Source organism: Thunnus thynnus, chromosome 10, assembly GCF_963924715.1.
Source record: "Thunnus thynnus chromosome 10, fThuThy2.1, whole genome shotgun sequence".
Lineage (NCBI taxonomy): Eukaryota > Metazoa > Chordata > Actinopteri > Scombriformes > Scombridae > Thunnus > Thunnus thynnus.
The window spans coordinates 6,011,846-6,032,372 of record NC_089526.1 but is presented as its reverse complement, the minus strand read 5'-3'; the positions used below and the strand labels follow the sequence as shown (position 1 = coordinate 6,032,372).

The following is a 20,527-nucleotide window of genomic DNA, read 5'->3' as shown; positions in this document are numbered from 1 at the left end:
GGCTTCTGTAACCACTAATTACTTATTACAATCAACATGAGATAAATATCATCGTTGTCTGTGCGTTTTAGACATGATCTAGATTGGATTGCAACAAAAAATAGAGAAATAGAAAAGTAGGAAGCCAAATCCAGTTAACAATGAAGTCTATATTCTCACAGGTCACTGTGGAAGCTTTGTAACATAAACAATCTGATGAAGAGTGACTGAGAGCTGCTATTATATGTAGAGTAAAGAGAGAGACTGTGCAGCTGTGCACACAAGCAGTGATGGAAAGTAACTAAGTACATTTACTTGCTGTACTTATGTACAATTTTGAGGTACTTTTACTTGAGTATGTCCATGTTGTGCTCCACATTTCAGAGGGAAATATTGTACTTTTTACTCCACTACATTCATTTCACAGCATTAGTTACTTTTCAATATCAATATTTTATATGTAAAACATATGATCAGTTAGTCATATATGCATAGTTATAGATTAGACAATCCAACAGTATAAATTGTTAAAATTAGCTCCACCTTGACAACATTAAAATGCTGCTTACATATAAACATCAATTAATCAGTGATAATATTATAATAACATATATATACATGTATGATAAATATAACACTCTAAATTGGGCTATTTTGCATAATGAGTATTTTTTACTTTTGATACTTAAAGTACATTTTGCTGACAATACTTCAGATTTTGAATGTAGGACTTTAACTTAAGGAAAAGTAAGTACTAATTGAGTACTTTAACATTGTGATATTGCTACTTTTGCTTCTTCCACTACTGCAGACAGGTGAGTGGTCAGGTATTCTCCAAGAGAGGGAGACTAACTGAGGGCAAATAGAGGCAAGATGAGGCATAACTGGACTGGAAGATTCCAGAAAGACACATTAAAAATGAAGAAACAGTCTGTAGTGATGTATATATGTATTTGAATGTCACAGGTCCACCTGGAAGACGTCATAACTTTCTCTCCCCCATGTTTGGCCTCTGCACAGTACAGGTGCCGCAGGGCCTGGTGGTATTAGAGCCGGTTCACTGCAGGAAACAGGAGACTCTTCTGTACTAAGCTCCATCATTAAAGGCTCCACTGATGCATGAGGTCGCAGACAGATAAACAGACCTGCATCTAAGCTTTAAAGCACTTCAATCACCTTTTATCTGAAAACAGAACGTTTAGAAGCAGGTTTCTTCTGACATATCTGAATGTAAGGTAGAAGACAGTAGAAGAGATGGGCAGCTGAGCCCATGAGCAAGACACTGAGCACCTGTTGAACAGATGTTTATGATATCAGAATTAAACTTAAATATTTTCTCAAATGAGCACAGGTACAACAGAATATGAAAAAAACATCTTTATTATGTCACATTTATTGTTTAAATAAGCAGTTTCAGTGTAGTACAAAAAATATAAGTTCAGTCTTATTTGTGTTTCAGTCAACTGCATTTTCCAGTAGTAAAGACAAGGCCATGAGTCTAACTGTCATAACATTAATGCCCAAACTCTCCTCCATCACTCACTTGACTTGTTGATGTTTAGTACGTCACACCTCATTCAATTTGGGGAGTATTGGGGGGTGTTGGGGAGAGGGTACTATACTATTTGGCCAGCTGTCTGTCAAATTGTGCTGTACTGAAGAGGACTAATCTACTGGAAGTGATGTCTTTCACCAGTTATTAACAACAACACAACTTCCTGTTTTAGTCTCTTGAGTCATTTTAAGGTAAAGAATTTTTACATGATTTTATAATCTTTCAAATGATTCCCATAAATTGTAGAAAATGTAGATAATTCAGGTGAAATTCACTGTATGTGCTTCTTGTAGTGTTCAGTTCTTTCTGCTACAGTGTCTTTATTTATGCAACCACAAGGAGTCGCCAGAGAGAGAGAAAGATTCAGATCCAACACATAACTGCAGGCCTTTCATGTCTGAAAAACACTGCAGTACTAATTTGATGTAAAAACAAACAAACAAACAAACAAAAATCACATGCAGCAGCTTTGGAATACGTTCAGTCAACATATTTTTGATGTGTAAATTATTTTTCACTTTTATCATCCCATATAAATCCCTGTTTATTACATGACTGCAGATACTGGGAGGTCTTTCCAACTATTCTGGTGAAGAGAAGCAACTTTCTCTTTTATTAACCACAGATTCAACCCAGAAAACAACAGCCACAATTTATCAAGCAAACATATTTTTTAATGTATAACACTGCCTCTGAGTTGCGGTTTATTAGAGTAAAGACTAGCTTAACCTTTCACTGCCACAATAAAAAATGGCTGGCAGGTAATAATTAAAGGGACACCACATGTCAAAGTCAATTTAGTGGTCACGGTCGGCCTTTGAAAACAGTTATTTAAAGTGTTCTGTTGATCTTGCAAACTGGGGGATGTGGAGCTTGAAAGATGTGGGTTGTGGAGCAGTCGGAGAGGGTTTGATGAAAGAAATTACTTGCATTTTGTCTCATAAGCATAAATCTGTCTCTTGCAGTGTTAAATCTCAGGAGTATCCCTTTAACCTTGCTGTTATTGATAATGAGATGGATTAGGAGCAGGAAAAATAGTGTTCCCTGGTCAGCAGCAGCAGCAGCAGCAGGCACAAACTTGATCTGAGTAGCGTTCATGAGCAACGCTGTGGGGATTTTCTGTTGGTGTGGCGTCCCCTTCATGCCTGAAGAAGCTGTCCCACCAGGGCGGAGCTTCTTTCCCTGATCAAGGCTGACGTAATCTCAGCGACCCTCGACACCGACCTCTCCCAACGCTCGGTGTCCTAAAAGAGAGAGAAGAAGAAGGAGGAGGAGGAGGAGGAGGAGAGAGAGCGAGGTCATTTGTTAAAACGATGCAAAATTACAGGCAGACACGATAGCAACGTGCCTCCTCGCTCATCGGCTTCACATAAGTGAGATCCTGCAGTAACAAACTTAGACGTCCCCATGCAGATTCACATTTGTTCACGTTTATCTTTTCTCTCAGTAGTCACGACTCCGTTTGAGTCATCCAAACGATTGTGCACAAGTGTTTCAGCTTATGGGACTGCCAGCAGCATCCCGTTAGAGTTAGCGGCCAGTTCAAACCAGCGGGAAACAAAGTTAAACCATGTTGTTCCACTTGTATTAATGACAAAAGTAAGTAACAGACCTGTTAGGAAGAACTCGAAGCATCAATTGTTTGCCTTTGCTCTGAGCTACTCAAACATCACAAACGGTAAAAAAGGACATCTGAGAAGTTCCAAATTTAGCAACAGCTGCCACTTTCTATAGAAATGACACTTATAAAACATATCCTGAATGCTGAAAACTCTCACGTTCTCATCAAACACCTGCAGCGAGTCAGCTATAAAGTCAAACACACACACACAGCACGCACCGTGTGGCGATCTGAATTTCACCACGTTTAATTTGATTGTAAGAATCACAAATTCTTAGGGAGGGATTTTTTTTTTTCGTGAGTTCCATGTTATTTTATGGCTTGTTCAATCAACAGACGGAAGCAATTTTCAAAAGTAGGGGGAAAGAAAAAAAAAAATGCCACAGAGTTAAGGCACTTTTTCAGGCTTTCTTTTTCACAAATTGTTAATGCTAAGTCCTCTGAAGCTCGTGAACCAATAAGGCCTACTTTGAGATTTATGGTGCATGATATTGGACAGATCTATGCTCAACCACACGTAAGACAAAAGGGCACCATACATTCTCTCTTTCTGTGTTTTTTTTTTTTTTTTAAACTTCACTGTTGTGGTTGTTTTGCTTTTGTGATTTCTCTCTTCTGTATCTCTTTCTTCTTTTTTTTTTTTTTTCTCCCCTTGCAGACCGTCTGTGCAATGCACTTTTAATGGTTTTCACTCCCCTGACTCCATTCCTTAGGCTGCAGCAACTCCCTGCTTTGATTTAGGTTTCTTGATGAGGCCTAAGAATGACCTGTTTTCCATCTTTCAAAGGCAACGCAGTTCAAGGAACTTTACTTTGTTTTAACCACCAGCTTGTTCCTCGCATAGATTTATGCTTCATGCTCTACCTGGACTTTTTCATAAATGGATCGTGGACTTTAATAAGGCTTCTGACATCGCTTTTGATGTAGCAGCATGCACGAAGGAGAAAATATAAAAAACATTTTCATATCTTGAAGTCTTTAAAGTTACAGTATATACCACTGAGAACACAAAAAAAGGATATATTCCACCGAGAATAGAAAAAAAAAAGAGGTCTGGGATAGATTTTAGTTTATGCAATGCAACATTGCATTCAAATACATACAACGCTACATCGGTTTCAAGCTAAATGAGCAACAGCGAACAGTTGGGTCGAGGTGGAACGCAGAATGAAGAGCAGCATGTAGTCCAAGAAAAACAGCTAACCGGGATGCTACAAGCAAAATTGAAATGTAAATAATCAGAAGATCAATTCTCTAACTCGGAATCCCCGTCCTCTTTTCGTTTCTTCCCGTAAGACGTGGGAGTAGAGTTACACAACTCTGTGAATTCACCGGGGAAAATGCACCAAACAGTGATGTTATTGCCGTCGTGGCTTCGTCTTCAAGTGAACGCCAGAAAACCACTGGATGCATGTCGTGGAGGTAAGTGGATTTAGGGTCAAAGGGTCAATTCAGATGAAATCTGTTGACAAAATCATCATAATGGCCTGTCTCTTCACAATGTTGAACTTGCATTTTTGGTGTGAAAGCTCTGTTTAGTATCCTGTTTTGTTTTTTTAAGTATTTGCAATGTTGCATCATTTCTAAGTCTCTGTAATAATGACACTGTACTCACCAAATATATTTCTGAGATTGATTGGACGTAAATGTATTAGCTAAAACCACTAATAGTCAAATAAACTAACTATTGTTCAGACAACAGCCCAATTATCTACCAATTTGGAGGTGAATCCAACAGTGAGCGCACTGAAAATGATTAAATAGTCCCTCGTTTCATAGGAAAACTGCACACGCAACTATGGTAAGTACAAGAAGTCAAAGTTGAACCATGAAGTGGGTCTATAAACTGTAATGGATGTTTATAACAGACAATTTCGGTCATAATTTTTAAACTGTTCAACTTTGTTTTTACTTCAAAATATGTTTGGTTAACCCGGGGCTTCGTCTTAAACCTCAGTGATTCTCTGACCGCTCGTGTTTCTTGTCCAGTCTGACTTCTTTTTTAGAGCCACCGCCACAATCCCCTGACTAAGCAATCAACTCGGTGAGTATGATGTTACCAATGGAAACAATGGTTAAACCTAAAAAAAAAAAAAGTGGTAATAAACCACTTTAAAATATGATTGAATGTGACTGTTTTATCTCAGCAGAAAAAAAACACACATCAGCCACTCTGTCACTCTCTCCTCTGGATATATCACCAGTTTTATCAGCCAGCTCTCAAAAGCTAGGTTAGACCCGAGTGAATAAAATCATTTAAGAAGGCTTAAATAAGACTTTTCACAAAGCTTTTAACATGCAGGGAGAGGAAAATAAAAATATCTAAAAATACATCCCATTAAATGACAATATATCTTTGATTTGTGATCTGGAACATCCTGTCTAGCATATCTTCAAATCTGAACTCCGAATGCAGGTTTGCGTTACAACTATGTGTCAGCTGTTTGACACATTTGGAGCTGAAAGTACGTTTTCTATCGCTGTCCTCTCTCTCTCTCTCTCTCTCTATCTCTCTCTCTCTCGATCTTATGGCCTCACTCCACCAGCCAGCTCCTAACGGCCCCAGCGTGTGCGGAGATTGGACGGGAATGTGACGAGGTGTGAGAGCGATGAGCGTGGAATCGGGCCTGACCGTGGTTAATGGGAGCGAGGGACCCGGGATCCAGAACTCCCGGAGCACTTCTCCCTAATCAGAACCAGCGCAGGGGGAGTCAGATGACATGGATTTTCCACACCAGCAGACTGAATGGGGAGGGGGGGGTAAGAAGGGGGACGAGGCACTGGAGCACAGATCAGCGACTCCAGCCTCTCATTGATTAAAGCAACAAGGGGGGAATGAAAAAAAAAAAAAAAGGATGAAATCAAAATATGATAGCTTTGAATGAGCTCCAGAGGGGTTCTCTGTCAGCATCTACAATCTTTTCTTAATATGCTTTTAAATTTACAATTGGCCAGATCTTTTGAAGAATCAAAGGAAATGGAGTGAAAGGGGGGAAAGAAAAAAGAGGAATTCCTGATTTTTTTTTTTTTATGATGTACCCAAGTCATTGTTCTGTGGCTTAATCACCCGTACGAGGCGATGAGGAGATGGGCCAGTACATCTGAAAGCAGTCAACAAGACGCAGCTGATAGCACAATGTTGTCCACATATCCTCCAGGAATACGCGTAGGGTCATCAATGATCAGTCAGGAACTCGCGAGCACGAAATCAAAGTGTTCGAGTAAATCTGATTGCATCTTTTTCATTGTTTACACCATAAGCAATCAGATCAAAGCATTCCTCCGACTGTTATCTAAAGGCAATTACGTCTTCACACGGAAAGTATTTGAGATGTTACATGTGTTTGGCGGAGCTAAAAGGCCGTGGGGATGATAAATGCAACGAGCACGATCGTCGGGACGATTACCACCCAAGTGAGTTGACGAGGACCCTGGGAAAGTCACGAGAACTCTGGGTGTCTTGGGCATATTGAAGACAGCTACAGCCATCAAACCACAGCTAATGACTCCATTATAGAAGTCTGTTTGCTTATAGGCAGAACAAAAAAAAAAAACACTTAAAGTTTGCACACGAGAAAAATAAGAAAAAGCGAGTCGAGATCACCAAGGAGGATCAAAGTTTTTAAGCCAGTCTAAACCCCGGCACTGAATTATTTCCACTCCAGATATACGGCCTTTGAAATATGAATCATGCTTCATAAAGCAGCGTTATTAAATCAAGTAGTTGCTTGCACAGTGGAACACAAATATGACTTGAGCTCTTCATTGACTCGTGGCACAGCTTTAAGTAGTCACAACTGCCACTCAGACTTCAAATGTGGTCGAGGGAAAAAAAAACACGACAAAAGGGTAGAATTACTTAGCAACAACAAACGCCGAGGCCTCGGATACATTTGCATATCTAACTGCTTTCAGGCTGAAATCTATATGACTTGAGCGTGAGGGACTGATTGATTGCCGCTCAGGGGAAGAGCCGCAATTCATTCCCTTAAGCTGACAGACCAGAGCGGGGTACCTCTCCTGACCCGGGCGTCGCTGCCGTTGGCAGGGTGGTGGCGGCGGCGGCGGCGGCGTTCTCCGTTCAGCTCTTGTCTCCTCTTTCCACTGAGGACCATCCAGGATGAATAAAGCAGCTCGCTAATGAGCAGCTCACTGGCTCATTGTTACGGGCAAACAACCATGAGAGGGAATACATGTGCTGGGACACACACATGCACGCTTATGAAAGACAGAACAGAAGCTCACACTGGGGACACGTGATCCTGCGAAGGGATTTTTGCATGTCTCCAGATCTTCATCATCATCATCAGAGCCTCTGTCCTCAAGCGTTGACTGACTGAGACAGTTTTCCACTGTCTCTGTCCCGGCGTCTCTTCCAGCAGAATATGGAGATGGAGAAACCAGTTAGCGAGCGCCTGAGGCTGAATATTTTTTCACCGTGGCGGTGCTGAGACAAACAGAGCTCAAGTGGGGCATTTGGACAGAAATGTGATAAAACCTGAAGCGAAGGCGTAATTGAGCCTTTGAGATGAAAAACCGCAAGCGAATTAGTCTGATTGATGGAGCTATTTGAGCTAATAGGCGCTCCTCACCTGTTTACAGTAAGGAATTAATCTTAATATGTTCCAAAGACAGAAATATCTCATGTGCCAAAGTCTTAAGTGCAGTCAGCAGGAGGGTATTTTAATTTATTTTAAAAGGCCCCGCTTTTACGAGTTTCACTTTACTGTTATAAGACGTGAGGGAACCTCACTTTCCACTTCATAATGATTAACTGCCGCAAATCCTCACTTAAAGGATTTCCCAGCCAAAAGTATCATCATTTATTCACATTAGTGGAGGGACTATCACCAGTAACATATGCCATATTAAATGGCAAAGCGACACATTTACATTTCAAAACGTAACACTTTTTTTCCAGCGAGCCTCTGCTACATCGATTACTGACACATCCAATCCCTTGGTGGCCTCGATCGCATTTATATAGTTTCTCTTGACAGATTTTACTTTTAAAAATAGAGACTGTCAGCAAACAATATATGGAACTGGTATCAAGGGGAAAATACCATTTGACAGAAGTCATACATGGAGAGAGTCCTGGGGACTTTAGGGGTGTTACTTCGGTTTTTTATTTTTACTTTGCACACCACCATTCCCCTCCAACAGACAAGTTATATTACGAGATTAAGTGACAGCATTGTTTTAATATATAAACAATGCCATATATAATCATATGACTGGCCAGTTAACTAAAAGCAAAATGTTCCCAATCACTCCCATGTGTATGAATGCACAAACACATGAAACAGCCTTGTTATTCCAAACTACGACCGCAAGTTTATGGAATGGAACTTCAATCATTAGCTTCTATTTTTGCTTACCGTTTAAAAGGGAGGATTTTGACAAGCCGTGAGGCGACAGGTCTTTGAAACACACAGCAGAGGGGGAACGGGGAAGGACGGGGAGGCGGGGAGGGGGGGAAGCATCGGCGGACCACACAATAAGCAATCCTAAAACTCTCTCTACTCTTAAATGCCATGGATGCAATCAACCTTTCCGTCTCAGAGGAGCGCCCGGCAGCACTCCCGCCACACAAGAAGGGCCTGCTTTGAAACTTAAAGGTTTCAGGCAATTAGGACCTTTAACAGTGACCATTTGCCCGCCTCTGTCATTCTCCCGACATCCCCGGCCCTGAGGACTGCTGCCGCTGCTGCTGCTGAGGGCTTCCACTTCTCTTCCCTTCATGAAGTGCCAACAGCGCCGGGTCCTAATTGAAAAACAGTTTATGGAAAATCTTGGCATGAGGCCCGAGCCAAGAGCACTGGAAAGAGTTGTAAGAGTCACACCAGCTACCATAACCAAAGTGGCCAAGAACATTTTAAAAGCTTTTATCGCCTCTTTTCATCATCCTAACGTTTTACTGTCACTGTATTTTTTCCCTGTGACATGAGGTACAAATGGTTGTAGCATCCACTTGAGGGCAGCATCATGACTAGCATAAAAGCCAGGCAGGACTCTCCACTCTGGGAGTCTTAAAAGTTAAAACCACAACCCAATGTGAACTTCACTGACTGACCTCTACTCTTTAATAGATGAAGTAATTTCTCAGGCAGAAAAAAAAAAAAAAAAAAAAAAAAAAAAATTCTCCCCAAATGACCTGCACATTGAATCCCAGTGATACAATACTGCTAAAAACACCCAGTGCTTTGGTCTAAGAGAGGATAGTGTTTCAGGGCTTCTGACAGCTCGTCCCTGAGCGAGTATTGTGGTCCTGCTGCCCTCCCTCCCCTCCGTGTATCATTGAAGACAGGCAGTAGCTAGGGGCTAAACGGAGAGGAGAGAAGGGGGGATAACAGGTCAGATTACTGGCCAGTCCAAAAGTCTGATTAGAGCCCCAAATGTTGGGCCGCACAGATCGAGCAGAGACTCATCTGATATAATGATCAAAGGTGGAAGAAGAACTCAATTCCTGTAGTAAAAACAGCAATAGCACAGAGGGAAAATACACCATTACAAGTAAAAAGCCTGTATTTAAAACCTTTTAACTCCTTAAAATCCTTTTATTCTTTATCATTGGAGCTATGTGATGTTTGCAGTGAGTTAAATATATTCAGAACTGTTTTTTATGGCTGCACTGTTTCATCAAATGGAAACATTCTGCATCACTTTATACACATTCCCCCAAAATTCAGCCTGAGATATTTGGTATATTGGAAATTTTGTTATCTCTACTAGAATTTAAAATAAATGTTCTGTTGCACATAGGTGAGTTTTTAATGACTGACCTACTGAGGCAAGTACTTGGGATTAAAAAAAGTAGAAGTAAACAAGAAGTGGCAGCAAAATATCCTCAGTTTATCACAAGTAAAAGTGTGAGGAAGAGTGTTTAAGTTTTACTTTAACCTTCTAGTTTGGGGGATTTCATGTGAGTTCAAGAAAGAAGTAAGAAGAAATTAAGAGAGAACATACAGAAGGAATGATGTAAAGAAGAAGGAAAGAAAAATATCCTCAAAATAAGACCTGTGCTTAGTTATGTTCTTTGTACATATTCAAAGTACTCATTGTGAGAGAGAGTACCTCAAGTACTCCTTTATTTCTGGCTCGATCTTCTTGCTTCCACAACTGTTGAAAATGGACGGAAAAGAAATATAAATATGAAAGATGAAAGGATACAAGGCCAGAATAAAGGAAGAAAAGTAGTAAAGAAATAAAGAGAAGATACCTAAAAATTGTACTTCCCTTCAACCGAAAGTTCAGCCATAAATAAAAGAGCTGCGTGGATCCAAGCTGAGAGACTGAGAGTTTAAGTTGACAGAGATGACAGAGACTAAGCTTTATTTCGTACTTAGCATCTCCAGGGAATGTGTTTTATTGAATTTAGCCGAGGTATTTAGTGTCGTTGCCTGAATGTCTGTATTTTAGATACCCGTGTCGTTCCCACTCTGCCTCACTTCATCTGAAAGGGATCGTAATGTAGGAAAATGAATAAGTCTGTATCCCACCCTACTTTGGTGCGGCTGTGACTTCCCTCAGTCTTTCCAGCCATAGAAAGAGCAAACTTTTGTATTGATAACTGCTTTTCAGACCCCATTGAGAGAACAATTGCCTCCACACAACTCTTTCATGGTACACTGGTAAAGCTCTTTCAACACCGGGTTTCCAAAATATCCTGTCTAGGGGCGTCCATTGGGCAAACATAGCAGTTTGTTAGTCACGTCTAATGTACGACTTCCTTCTCTCTCTGTGTGTACCCTCTTCAGAGAAGGCGAAAGCCGCGTAGAATGGGACACTGAGGGGTCTGTCTTTCCACTAGATCCCCTCGTTGAGAACACTTTTTCAGCAAGCTCCCGGTGAGAGACAACTTTGTTTGAATTCGACTCACCGACAGACATACCTCAAAACAGTGAGCAGAACAATGGATCTTTAGTCGAGGAGGTATGAAAGCATGAAGGCATGGGTAGGATTTATGAACTGGGACATACCAAATCCCACATGCGGTTAGAGAGCCCCAAAAAGCACACACACACACACACACACATCCTCCACAGATGCCTCATTTACTTATCACACGTTATCACTTACACAAAACCAAGGAAGCCAAATTCAGTCTATAATCCGAAGAGCATCTGAGGTCAGGTGCAGGTGCAGGAGAATATCAAAAAACAAGACATTTATTACAACCTGGGTTTTCAGCAGCACACATCCTGGCCAAGGCTTAGTGCCCTCACTTCCAGCCTTAATACAAGCATGAGATTGTAATCACAGGCCATAAGCCAAACATACAAACATAGGTGCAACACTGTGTTTTTGTACTGCTGTCAAAATATCGGTGTACCGCAGACTAAACATCAGGGGGATGAAGCCGGCTGTGTGGTTTGACAGATGTAGTGTGAGAACAAGAGGGGACCGCTAACAAACTGTTAAAGAAAATCATTTTCATATGACACTTTGTGAGAAAACCCCGGGACTGTGAGATTCATTTGAAGACATTTAAATACATGCCCAGATTTAAGTTCCAAGAATTCTACCTTGAAATCTGGTTATTTATAATTTTTACAAACTTCCAATTGGGGTTTCCATTACAGTAGGAAATAAGATTTTAGCTTCAGGGGCCCAAATCCATAAACTCACCAGCCGTTTGCACTTTACCAGTTGACTGAACCTTCCAACTTCCAGCAAATTGGTTGGTCATAACCTCTACTAAAGTTATGCTTTCAGTCTGATTCAGCCCCTTTTTTTTAGTTTTCTATCAAATTTCGTGGAAAACGCAGGAACAAAATGATGATTTATGGTTGTGCGGTAAGTGACTACAGCATACCGTAGCTACACTGTAGCTGCAGCTGCTATGTGTGTAGGCTCCGAACCTTACCTTATACCACAGGTGACGTTTGCCCCCCCCAAAAATGTAAGTACTTGTGCAAGAACTGTGATTGGCTACTCATGTTATCTCCTTTAAGTTTCTGATTCTAGTAGATATTTTTGATCATTATGACAACAGTTAAGAATTTGAAAAAACATCACAACTGCACGCCAGTAGTGTCCTATCAGTACTAAGACAAGGTGAAATAGAAGTTAATAGGATGTGACTCTGGTTATAGTAGTATGTGCGTAGTCCAATATTAAAGCAGGACAGAACCAGATCAGTATGATATATCCGTGTAATGTTGCAGGGGTGGTGTCAATCGATGAAATCTAAACCCATGAGATAGGTGTCTTAACGTTACGGTGAGGATTTGGATCCATTTTATGTTTTGGTTTGTAGCTTTTCATCCAATCTTCAACAAATTCAATAGAAAACACATTTCTGGTGAATTCCAAAATTCTTGTTGCCATGAAATTGTTGGATTGCAATTAAAAGTTTGAAGGCACATGCACATATCGAGTGATGGCATTCTGCTTATAGGTCAAGCTACAGCAACATGACAAATTAAAATGGTCATATAACTCTGGTCATGACTCTGAATCAATTTAAATTTTGCATATACAAAGCCTTACTATTTCTGTAAAGGAAATCATGGACATAAACAGCTACTCAGTAGGATTGCCTACTACTAGATGTGGATTAAAATTCAGATTTAAACTCATTATTAACATATTTATTTCTTTGCCTTGTGCCCTGTATTTGCCCTTTTAGTGCTTCCCAATTTGCCAAAGCGACTGCTGCAGCAGATAAATTTACCAGCATTAGCATAAGTTTTACCAGCATTCGGGGCATCTGGTGGTATTTTTGCCTGGTTTGAATGCAGTATGTGCTATTCCGCAGCTATTTTCCACCACACCAAACCAGACAAGCATGTGTACCGAGAGGTCCCTGCAAATAAAAGCACCAGCAGAGCAGGACGGTGAGCACCACAAAAACAATCTTTGATGAGGCCTGTTAAATGAGAGCATAATCCCCGCGGAGACATGCTCTCCTACGACATAACTCAAGAGCTGGAAGGAAACTCAAACCAGGACTACTGTGGGTGGTCAGAAACAGCACAAAACCAAGTGGCAAAACAAACATACACGTATGTTTTGCCCTTACTCTGTGTGATTGAGAGTTTACAAACTAATTGTGAAGAGCTGGCTTAAATTAATCCTCCATAAAGGGCAAACCGTCTGTTTGTAACTCTAATTCTCTCTTGGAATGTCCTTTTCCCAATTGTCTGTAAGAGCCCGAGTCAAGGAGTCACATCAACCCAAACAGCGTGCTTGCTGGTCTTCTTAATCTAAGAAATCAAAGCTGAGTAAACACCGCTTTGGTATGTCTAATTCCTTGAGCCAAACTCCGGCGGTCAAGTTTCACACATACCGACACACATCTGGAGCTTTCTCGGCATGGAAGATCAAGCTTGATATCCTGCACATGTTGCGGCGGTGCGAGTCTCTCCCAGGGCTCTGACCCTAACACTTTACAAATACATCACCGAGGAGAGGAGTGATCCCCGGGCTTCTGTCTGTATGGAGATGTCAGGATTCCATCGGAGGAGCCAAGTGCTCTCATCCACATTTCCAGGGGGATATTAGATAAAGTTTAAAGACATAATCATCTGAGCAAAGACAAGTACTTAGTCAAACAACAAGGGGAAACACTGTGTGAATGGGCAGGGTGGATATTGGGCTTTAACTCCGGTGCTAAGTTAAGTGGATCCACCAGGAAGGCTCGCCAAATTTGTCAGCCCACCCAGAGACGTTGTCGGGGTAACCGAAAACAGCTTTTTTGAAACGCCACACCAGTTCTTATCTGTGGCGTTTTCTCCAATGTTTTGATGAACTGATCTAAAGTTTGTTCAGTTCACTGTCATTTTTAAAACAGCAACTCAATACAAAAAGTATTTTTTCCCTCCTTTCTAAAATTTCTCTTTAGCTGTCAATTGACCTGGACTCATAATCTGTCTTGTAATAACTCCTCATTTTCAAAAACTGGAATGGCGATAGACAGAATACATTAGAGCTTCCAACGCTCTGTCATCGCAGAAAATGTAACACCAGTCACTTATTCATTGGAGAACAATCGTTGGATTCACTCAGAGAAAAGGTCGGGAGTGTGCTGAGACAGCAGAGACGGCAGCCATCCCCGATCTCCCTTGACCCCGCCAGGGTGCGAATACATTGTGTCACAGCAAGAACTTCAGTTGCTTGTGTTGGGTTTCACCTGTCTGCCTTGTTGGATCTAAACGGGATAAGCTACATATGTCACCTGACAGATGTAGTGTGAGAAAAAGTGCGAAACAAAAAACCTCTGGAGAAATTATCTCCCCTTGGCGCGTCATTTAGAAAATTCTCCGGCAGTGTGTAACTCCTTTTGAAAGCATTAACTGAAGAAGCAGATTTTTTAGTTATGGGACTTTGCAGTGAAACCTGATTGTTTATGACGTTCTAAACTTTTGTTCTCTTCAAGTTCATAGAAAATTAGATTCTTAAAATCAACTCTTTTGGCTTGTGACCTCTTAAAATGAAATAGTGTCTACTTGCGGGTAGAGGGCTATGAGTTGTGAGCAGTGACTGATTTTCCCTTCAAAAACATCTCAGACTACCTCATTTGAGTAACCACCAAAAGAGGCACGACAACTCAACATATCACGAGAAAAGAGCAAAGTCTAGAGAAAAGTCAAAAACAAGCATATAAATTTTGTTTAGCGGATCAATGTTGATTTCTTTTTTCCTGTCCCATTTTTCACCCCGCGACCACGTCGATTTATCTAAGGATCCGCAGGTTGCTAGGAGGCCCTACAAAGAACTTGTTTGTGGAGATGAACTTTCAAGCTATAGCGTTCCTCGCCATTAAGACCGGTTGTTCATTCAGCAGAGGACAACAGTTGGATTTAGTCTGAGAAAAGTCGGGAGTGTGCCGAAACCGCAGGGACGGCGGTCGTCCCCAATCTCCCTTGACCCCGGCGAGGGTACAACTCCGAGGGTGTCACAGCAAGAGCTTCGCCGGGTCGTGTACGATTTCACCTGTCTGCCTTTCAGAGACTGATCTGAACAGGTAGAGGAGAATAGACCTATAGAGTCCTCTCCCTTTCTCCCTCCTCCCCTCCCTCTTCTCCTTTCTCTCCTTCTCTTTTCTTCCTGGCTGGCTAATCTCTTCTCAGGTTTAGGATTCCCGGTCTGTGCTCTTTGAGCAGGAGGAAATATGGGGTTGGGTAAACATCAGGGCTCTCACTGCGGGGATTACAACACCCATATATCACCGTGACAGCTCCCTTTTCAGGGGATGACAAGTCGCCAGGACCCTGTACGAGGAGGGATCCAATGACACTTCCTATCGCCACAGCCGGCACTGATAGTGTACACCGTCACCATTTTCACAACATCGTGTCAGTTTGTGAGGATCCGGTGTCCTTGCATTCTCAGCCAACGTCTTTAGATTGGTTTGAGGTTTTCACACATTATTGCACCTGATGTTTGGCTTGTGGGCATCTTCGGAGACGTAACAACACAAACGGAAAAGGACTCTAGAGAAGTGCTTTGATCACACATCCTTTCAGAAAGACCGCTCTCATTGTCTCATGACTCCGTTTCACTCTCTCCTCTTGACGAAACGAAGTGGCACACATGGCGACACGCTGCTGGATGCATTGTGCCTCCGTGGCTGGGTGTTACTCTTGAATAACATGAAACCGTAGTCGGGCCTCATTTGTGAAAACCCACTTTTTATCCAAAAAGACATCAGTGAAAGGTCAACGAGGTGGATCACTTTCCCAACCTCCCTGGGACCAACACAATTCCATGTGCTCATGCAATTTAACTGTCAAAGGTTAAAATTCAGTTAGCCAAATGGCCGTACTTCCAAAGTGCTGGGTGCGTCCAATAATTCCTCGGAGTGATATATAATAAGAGGCAAGGGACACTTAAATGTTCTCAACGGTTGTTCTTCTAACTGTTGTGCAGTTGAAAACAACAGTTATGACAAAGGAGAAGATGAAATCATTCCAAGAGTTTATGACGGATTATCTTTAATAATGGCCTGTATGAAAAAAAAAAGTGGAAAATACTCACAGTGTTGATGTCATACTTTGTTGTATTGATGGCAATAAACAGAAAATTGCTTCTTTCAATTAGAATTTAGATAAAGATAAGTATTGCTTCGGAACATTTACTGTATATTAATTTATAAAAATATCTCAAGTGACATGCAGAACTGATTATCATATTCAAGTGTTGTATACTGGCAGCATATCTCAGTCAATGCTACTCTGAACTTTGCAGTTAAACCCAGAAAACTAAACCATTCTGACTGCACAAATATTATTCTTAGCTTTCATAAGACGCTCCCTGACAAAAAGCCTCACCGATGCCAGGTGAAAACTGAACACAGTTCTCATAATATTTACCCACTGCCTGATATTTATATACTTTTTTTTTATTTTTTCAATCTCATATACTTTTCCAAGTAGTGATTATATGATGTCACCCCTCTGGGATGATTTCACCCTTTAAGCCTAATCTCACAAATTGTAATTTAATTGTGTAGTATGGTCCTATAAATTAGCTTCATATGCAGCTATTCAAGGTTCAGTAGCAAAGTTCAGCGCAAATGGAGGAAACTGTGTGACATTCATACAGAGCAACATTATGTGTGTGTGTGTGTGTGTGGTGGTCAGGAAGCAAACCCAGACTGACAGTTTTTTGGGGTTTTGAACTACTTGACTTTTTCATTACGATCATGACCACGATCCTTTCCAAACCTTAACCAAATGGTTTCAGTTGAAAGGAATGATTCAACATTTTAGGAAATAGCTTATTCGATTTCCTAACAGAAGTTAGATGAAATGATTGATACCACTCTCATATGCGTGTGTTAAATATAGAGCTGGAGTCGGGAGTCCATTAGCTTTGTTTAGCTTAGCTTAGCTAAAGTATGTAACTCCCCACCAAAACCACAAGTTGGTGTTTTTGCTTTTCTTTTTGTGTATGAATCACAAAAATAAGGCACATTGTGTTAATTAGTGATCTTTAGAGGTGTTGGTAAGTGTATTTTTTTTAACTTTGGAGAAGCTAGTATGACTGTTTCCTCCTGCTTCCAGGCTATATGCTAAACTAAGCTGTTTCCATCTGATCTGACAAGAGAGTACCAGTATTTCCCAACATGTCTACTGCTTGAAACATACTCTTGTCTCTACATGTCAATTATCTAGTCATATTTTACAGTTCACATTTTCAAAGTTGAAAGAAACTGAGAAGAAATTTGGTTGGAACTGGCAAGTCTCCATAAAAGATTCAGTTTTACTGTCTTGCTTCTTTGCAGAATCTCCCTGTTCCACACTCAAACGGGTCCATAGTTGTTTTTGTTTTTTTTGCCTTAGTACATTCAGCAATTTGTACATATAGTAACAGTGGTCACAGTTCAAATGGGTTGCACATTCTGTTTTGTTTCACCAGCAAATGTTGTTGCCAGTGAAAAAGACCTCAGTCATTTTATTGTACAATCAGTTTTAAAAAAAAACCAAAAAAAAACGGTGCCTAAGAAAAACTCCGCTAGCTTAAATTGGAAGAGCATTCAAGATTTTATCTCTGCAACTGTGTGGTGACTGCAGTCAGCTTGGTCGATGTTTGACAACACAATAAACTTTATCCAACAGCAGGAAACCAAAATCTGTCTTGATGTGGACCAAAGGCAAAAATCAGATAATACACACAGTCACAAGCCTTTTATGTGCATTTATGTGGAAAAAAAAAAACCCTTATTTGAATCAATAATGGCTACACAGCTGTATAGCTAATACATTATTAATACGAACTGAATGAATGTTTATTAATACAAAGTGAACTGTCAAACGTTATAGGAAGAACATATGTATAAACCTGTGGTCGGCAGCATAACTAACATGTTTGTAGTCTGCGCTGGCTTCCTTTACGAAGATATTTTGAGATTTACAAACAGGAACACTCGACCTTTTTCCTCGCAGGGAACAGAAAATGTAATCCAGACTTTTCTTGTCGTGGTGAAAACACAACATGTCATCCTACCTAAAATACATGTGACCCGAGCTGAAAATAACATCCTCCTCTGCATGTTAAAAATGCTGAGTTTCATGGCAAAAAATACCCGAGTTGTACCTTGTACTCGGTGACATCATGACTCATATAAACACAGTTATGTCTTCTTTAAAGCAGCAAACACATAAGGGCAAAAAAAAAAGTTTTAATTCATCTTTCAACAATTACACTGACTGGCTGATTATGTTGGCTATGTGTGCATTATTGTCAGATCTTTATATAAAACCAAACAAACTTTGAATTTGTGAGCAATATTCATATATACTGTACGACCGCGGCTGACAGAGGAAGTGTTGGCAGGCATCTCGACAAGTATGAATAAGGCCATCTGGGAAGAATTATCCTCATTATAACAAAAAGCTAACAGTGATTTATTCGAGGTTGTATTCTGCTGTTCCACTATCTCATAACGATAAGCATTTTATCATGGTGAAACACGAATTATCTCCGTCCACTCCCTTCCCCTTTTTCTCTGTTCTCTCAGAGGAGTTGAAGCAGGATGACTAATTAACAGCATTAGTCTCCATAATTCAGAGGAAAACCATGATGTCCAACATCCGATAGCAGAATCAAACTCACATGTGGGCCAGCAGCGGATTGCATGCCTCGCTATCGAGAATACCGAGCATCTCGTTTTAATTAAGACGGTCCTGTGACGTCAGGGGCCCCGCTGATGACGCCGTCTCGCTGACCACAGTGAAGATCGAGTCTCCTTCTTCGGCTCATCGTTCAAGTTTTCTTCTGCAGGAGTGAATAAACCTGACCTGCTCAAACATCCCGTCGCCTGAGGCACAGAAACTTTAACCATTGATTTGTGAAGAGATGCGGCTGCCAAGAAGCCCCATTTGTCACAAAGTTGCAGTCAGTCATGAACATAAATCATGACGGATGTCATATTTAAGGCCAGCAACTCCATGAATATTCAACATTTGTCTTTGGTTTTACCCCGCACATCAAGTCCAAAAAGTTGTGATTTGACTTGACAGCTTTGGTAGCATGACTCCTGACATTTCTCACTGCGCTGGATGAATAATTCTACCTTATATAATCCTGTAATTACTGAGCAGTCAGTTATGGATTTCAGGTCAACCGCATCCACCCTGATGACTCCAGAGTATGTTTGGCGGGCTTCGCAGAGGATTCCCATGACACACAGCTTAACTCGAGAGCTTCAGCTTCATTGGTGGTGGTCGTCACTTTAGACCTAAAGCACCTCTGCATCCTTTTCATCCCTCTGGCGTTCACTTCAAACGACACCGCGCAACACATACGGCAGGAGAGGGGAAAAGTTGAGATCCCGCCCTCTTAATCATACTCGTGGGTACATATTTATTCCTACTTGCACAAAAATAGACACACCTGTCCATGTGTGCACACACACACCACACTAACACAGAAAGATGGGTGTTAAAAGACAGCAACCTTGCCTGAAGCATAAAAGCATGACAGGGCATTGGAACAAGACTCTTAAAAGACATTTCCAACTCTGTTTAGTTTGGCCTCTTTTAAATATGCATTCCACAGGAACCTGGAGCTCACTTTAGAAAAGGAAAAATGGAAGAATAGATGAGAAAAGACAAAGAGCTTACCTTTGACTGCTGAAGCTGGACACCGTAGAGGAGAATATTTCGGAGCTTGGCTGCCGAGGCCAGCTCCATGATTGCCGCGGGCTCTGCCATCTTCCCACTGACGGACAGCTCATCCGAAGTGCTCAAATGCACCTATCAAAACAAAGACCACCGCGCCCAATCAGAAAACACTTGCCAATAACAAGGATCTTTTTACCAGAACAGCAATTATGCCCTTTTTTTGGAACAATTACAGCTCATTGTTCGAGCAGTCGTTTAAACATGTTGCAACTCAATAGGCCTGTTTATTTAAGGTTGTGTTCAGGGAAGATTTGTGACGCGTGAGCTCTGCTGGCTGAGAGTAAACAGAGGTTGGCTGATACACAGTCCTGTCTCAGGATATAATGACTCTGTAATTCAGTTGTAAATCTTTAGGGCCTCTGGGGTTTATTTTCTCCAATTAGGGCAGCATAATCCAGACACATTGGTTCACATTACCGTGTTATCCGTATGAGTATCCAAAGCTTAGCCGATTTCCATAATCATCCCACTGACAGAAATGTAAGTCCTGATTTATTTACGGCAATTATTTTGTCATATATCCTTAAAAACTGTGGCAGTGAGATGCACAAGTCAGGAGAAACGCTTCAAAATGTGTCAAGACATCTGCTCTAAACGTTAATTATTACACGTACACTTGAATATCAATCAGGTGCTCGCTGTCATCGAGTGAACTTCGACTTGAAGACTGATAATTCAGCACATTAGCAGATGTCAAACCTCTCGCACATAAATATCACAGTACACTTAAATTGGCTT

The 20,527-nt window shown here is 41.0% G+C and overlaps 1 protein-coding gene across 2 annotated transcripts in view; it reads right to left on the bottom strand.

Moving 5' to 3' along the window:
• Positions 1 to 1,341: 1,341 nt before the first annotated feature.
• Positions 1,342 to 20,527, bottom strand: part of crppa (CDP-L-ribitol pyrophosphorylase A) — a 48,960-nt gene continuing 29,774 nt past the window's right edge. For both annotated transcript variants that reach the window (XM_067600621.1, XM_067600623.1), the window contains exons 9-10: positions 19,730 to 19,861; positions 1,342 to 2,778 (exon numbers count right to left, since the gene is read on the bottom strand). In XM_067600621.1, the coding sequence (XP_067456722.1) occupies positions 2,674 to 2,778; positions 19,730 to 19,861 (237 nt within the window). In that variant the 3' untranslated portion in view covers positions 1,342 to 2,673. The remainder of the gene's footprint in view (positions 2,779 to 19,729; positions 19,862 to 20,527) is intronic.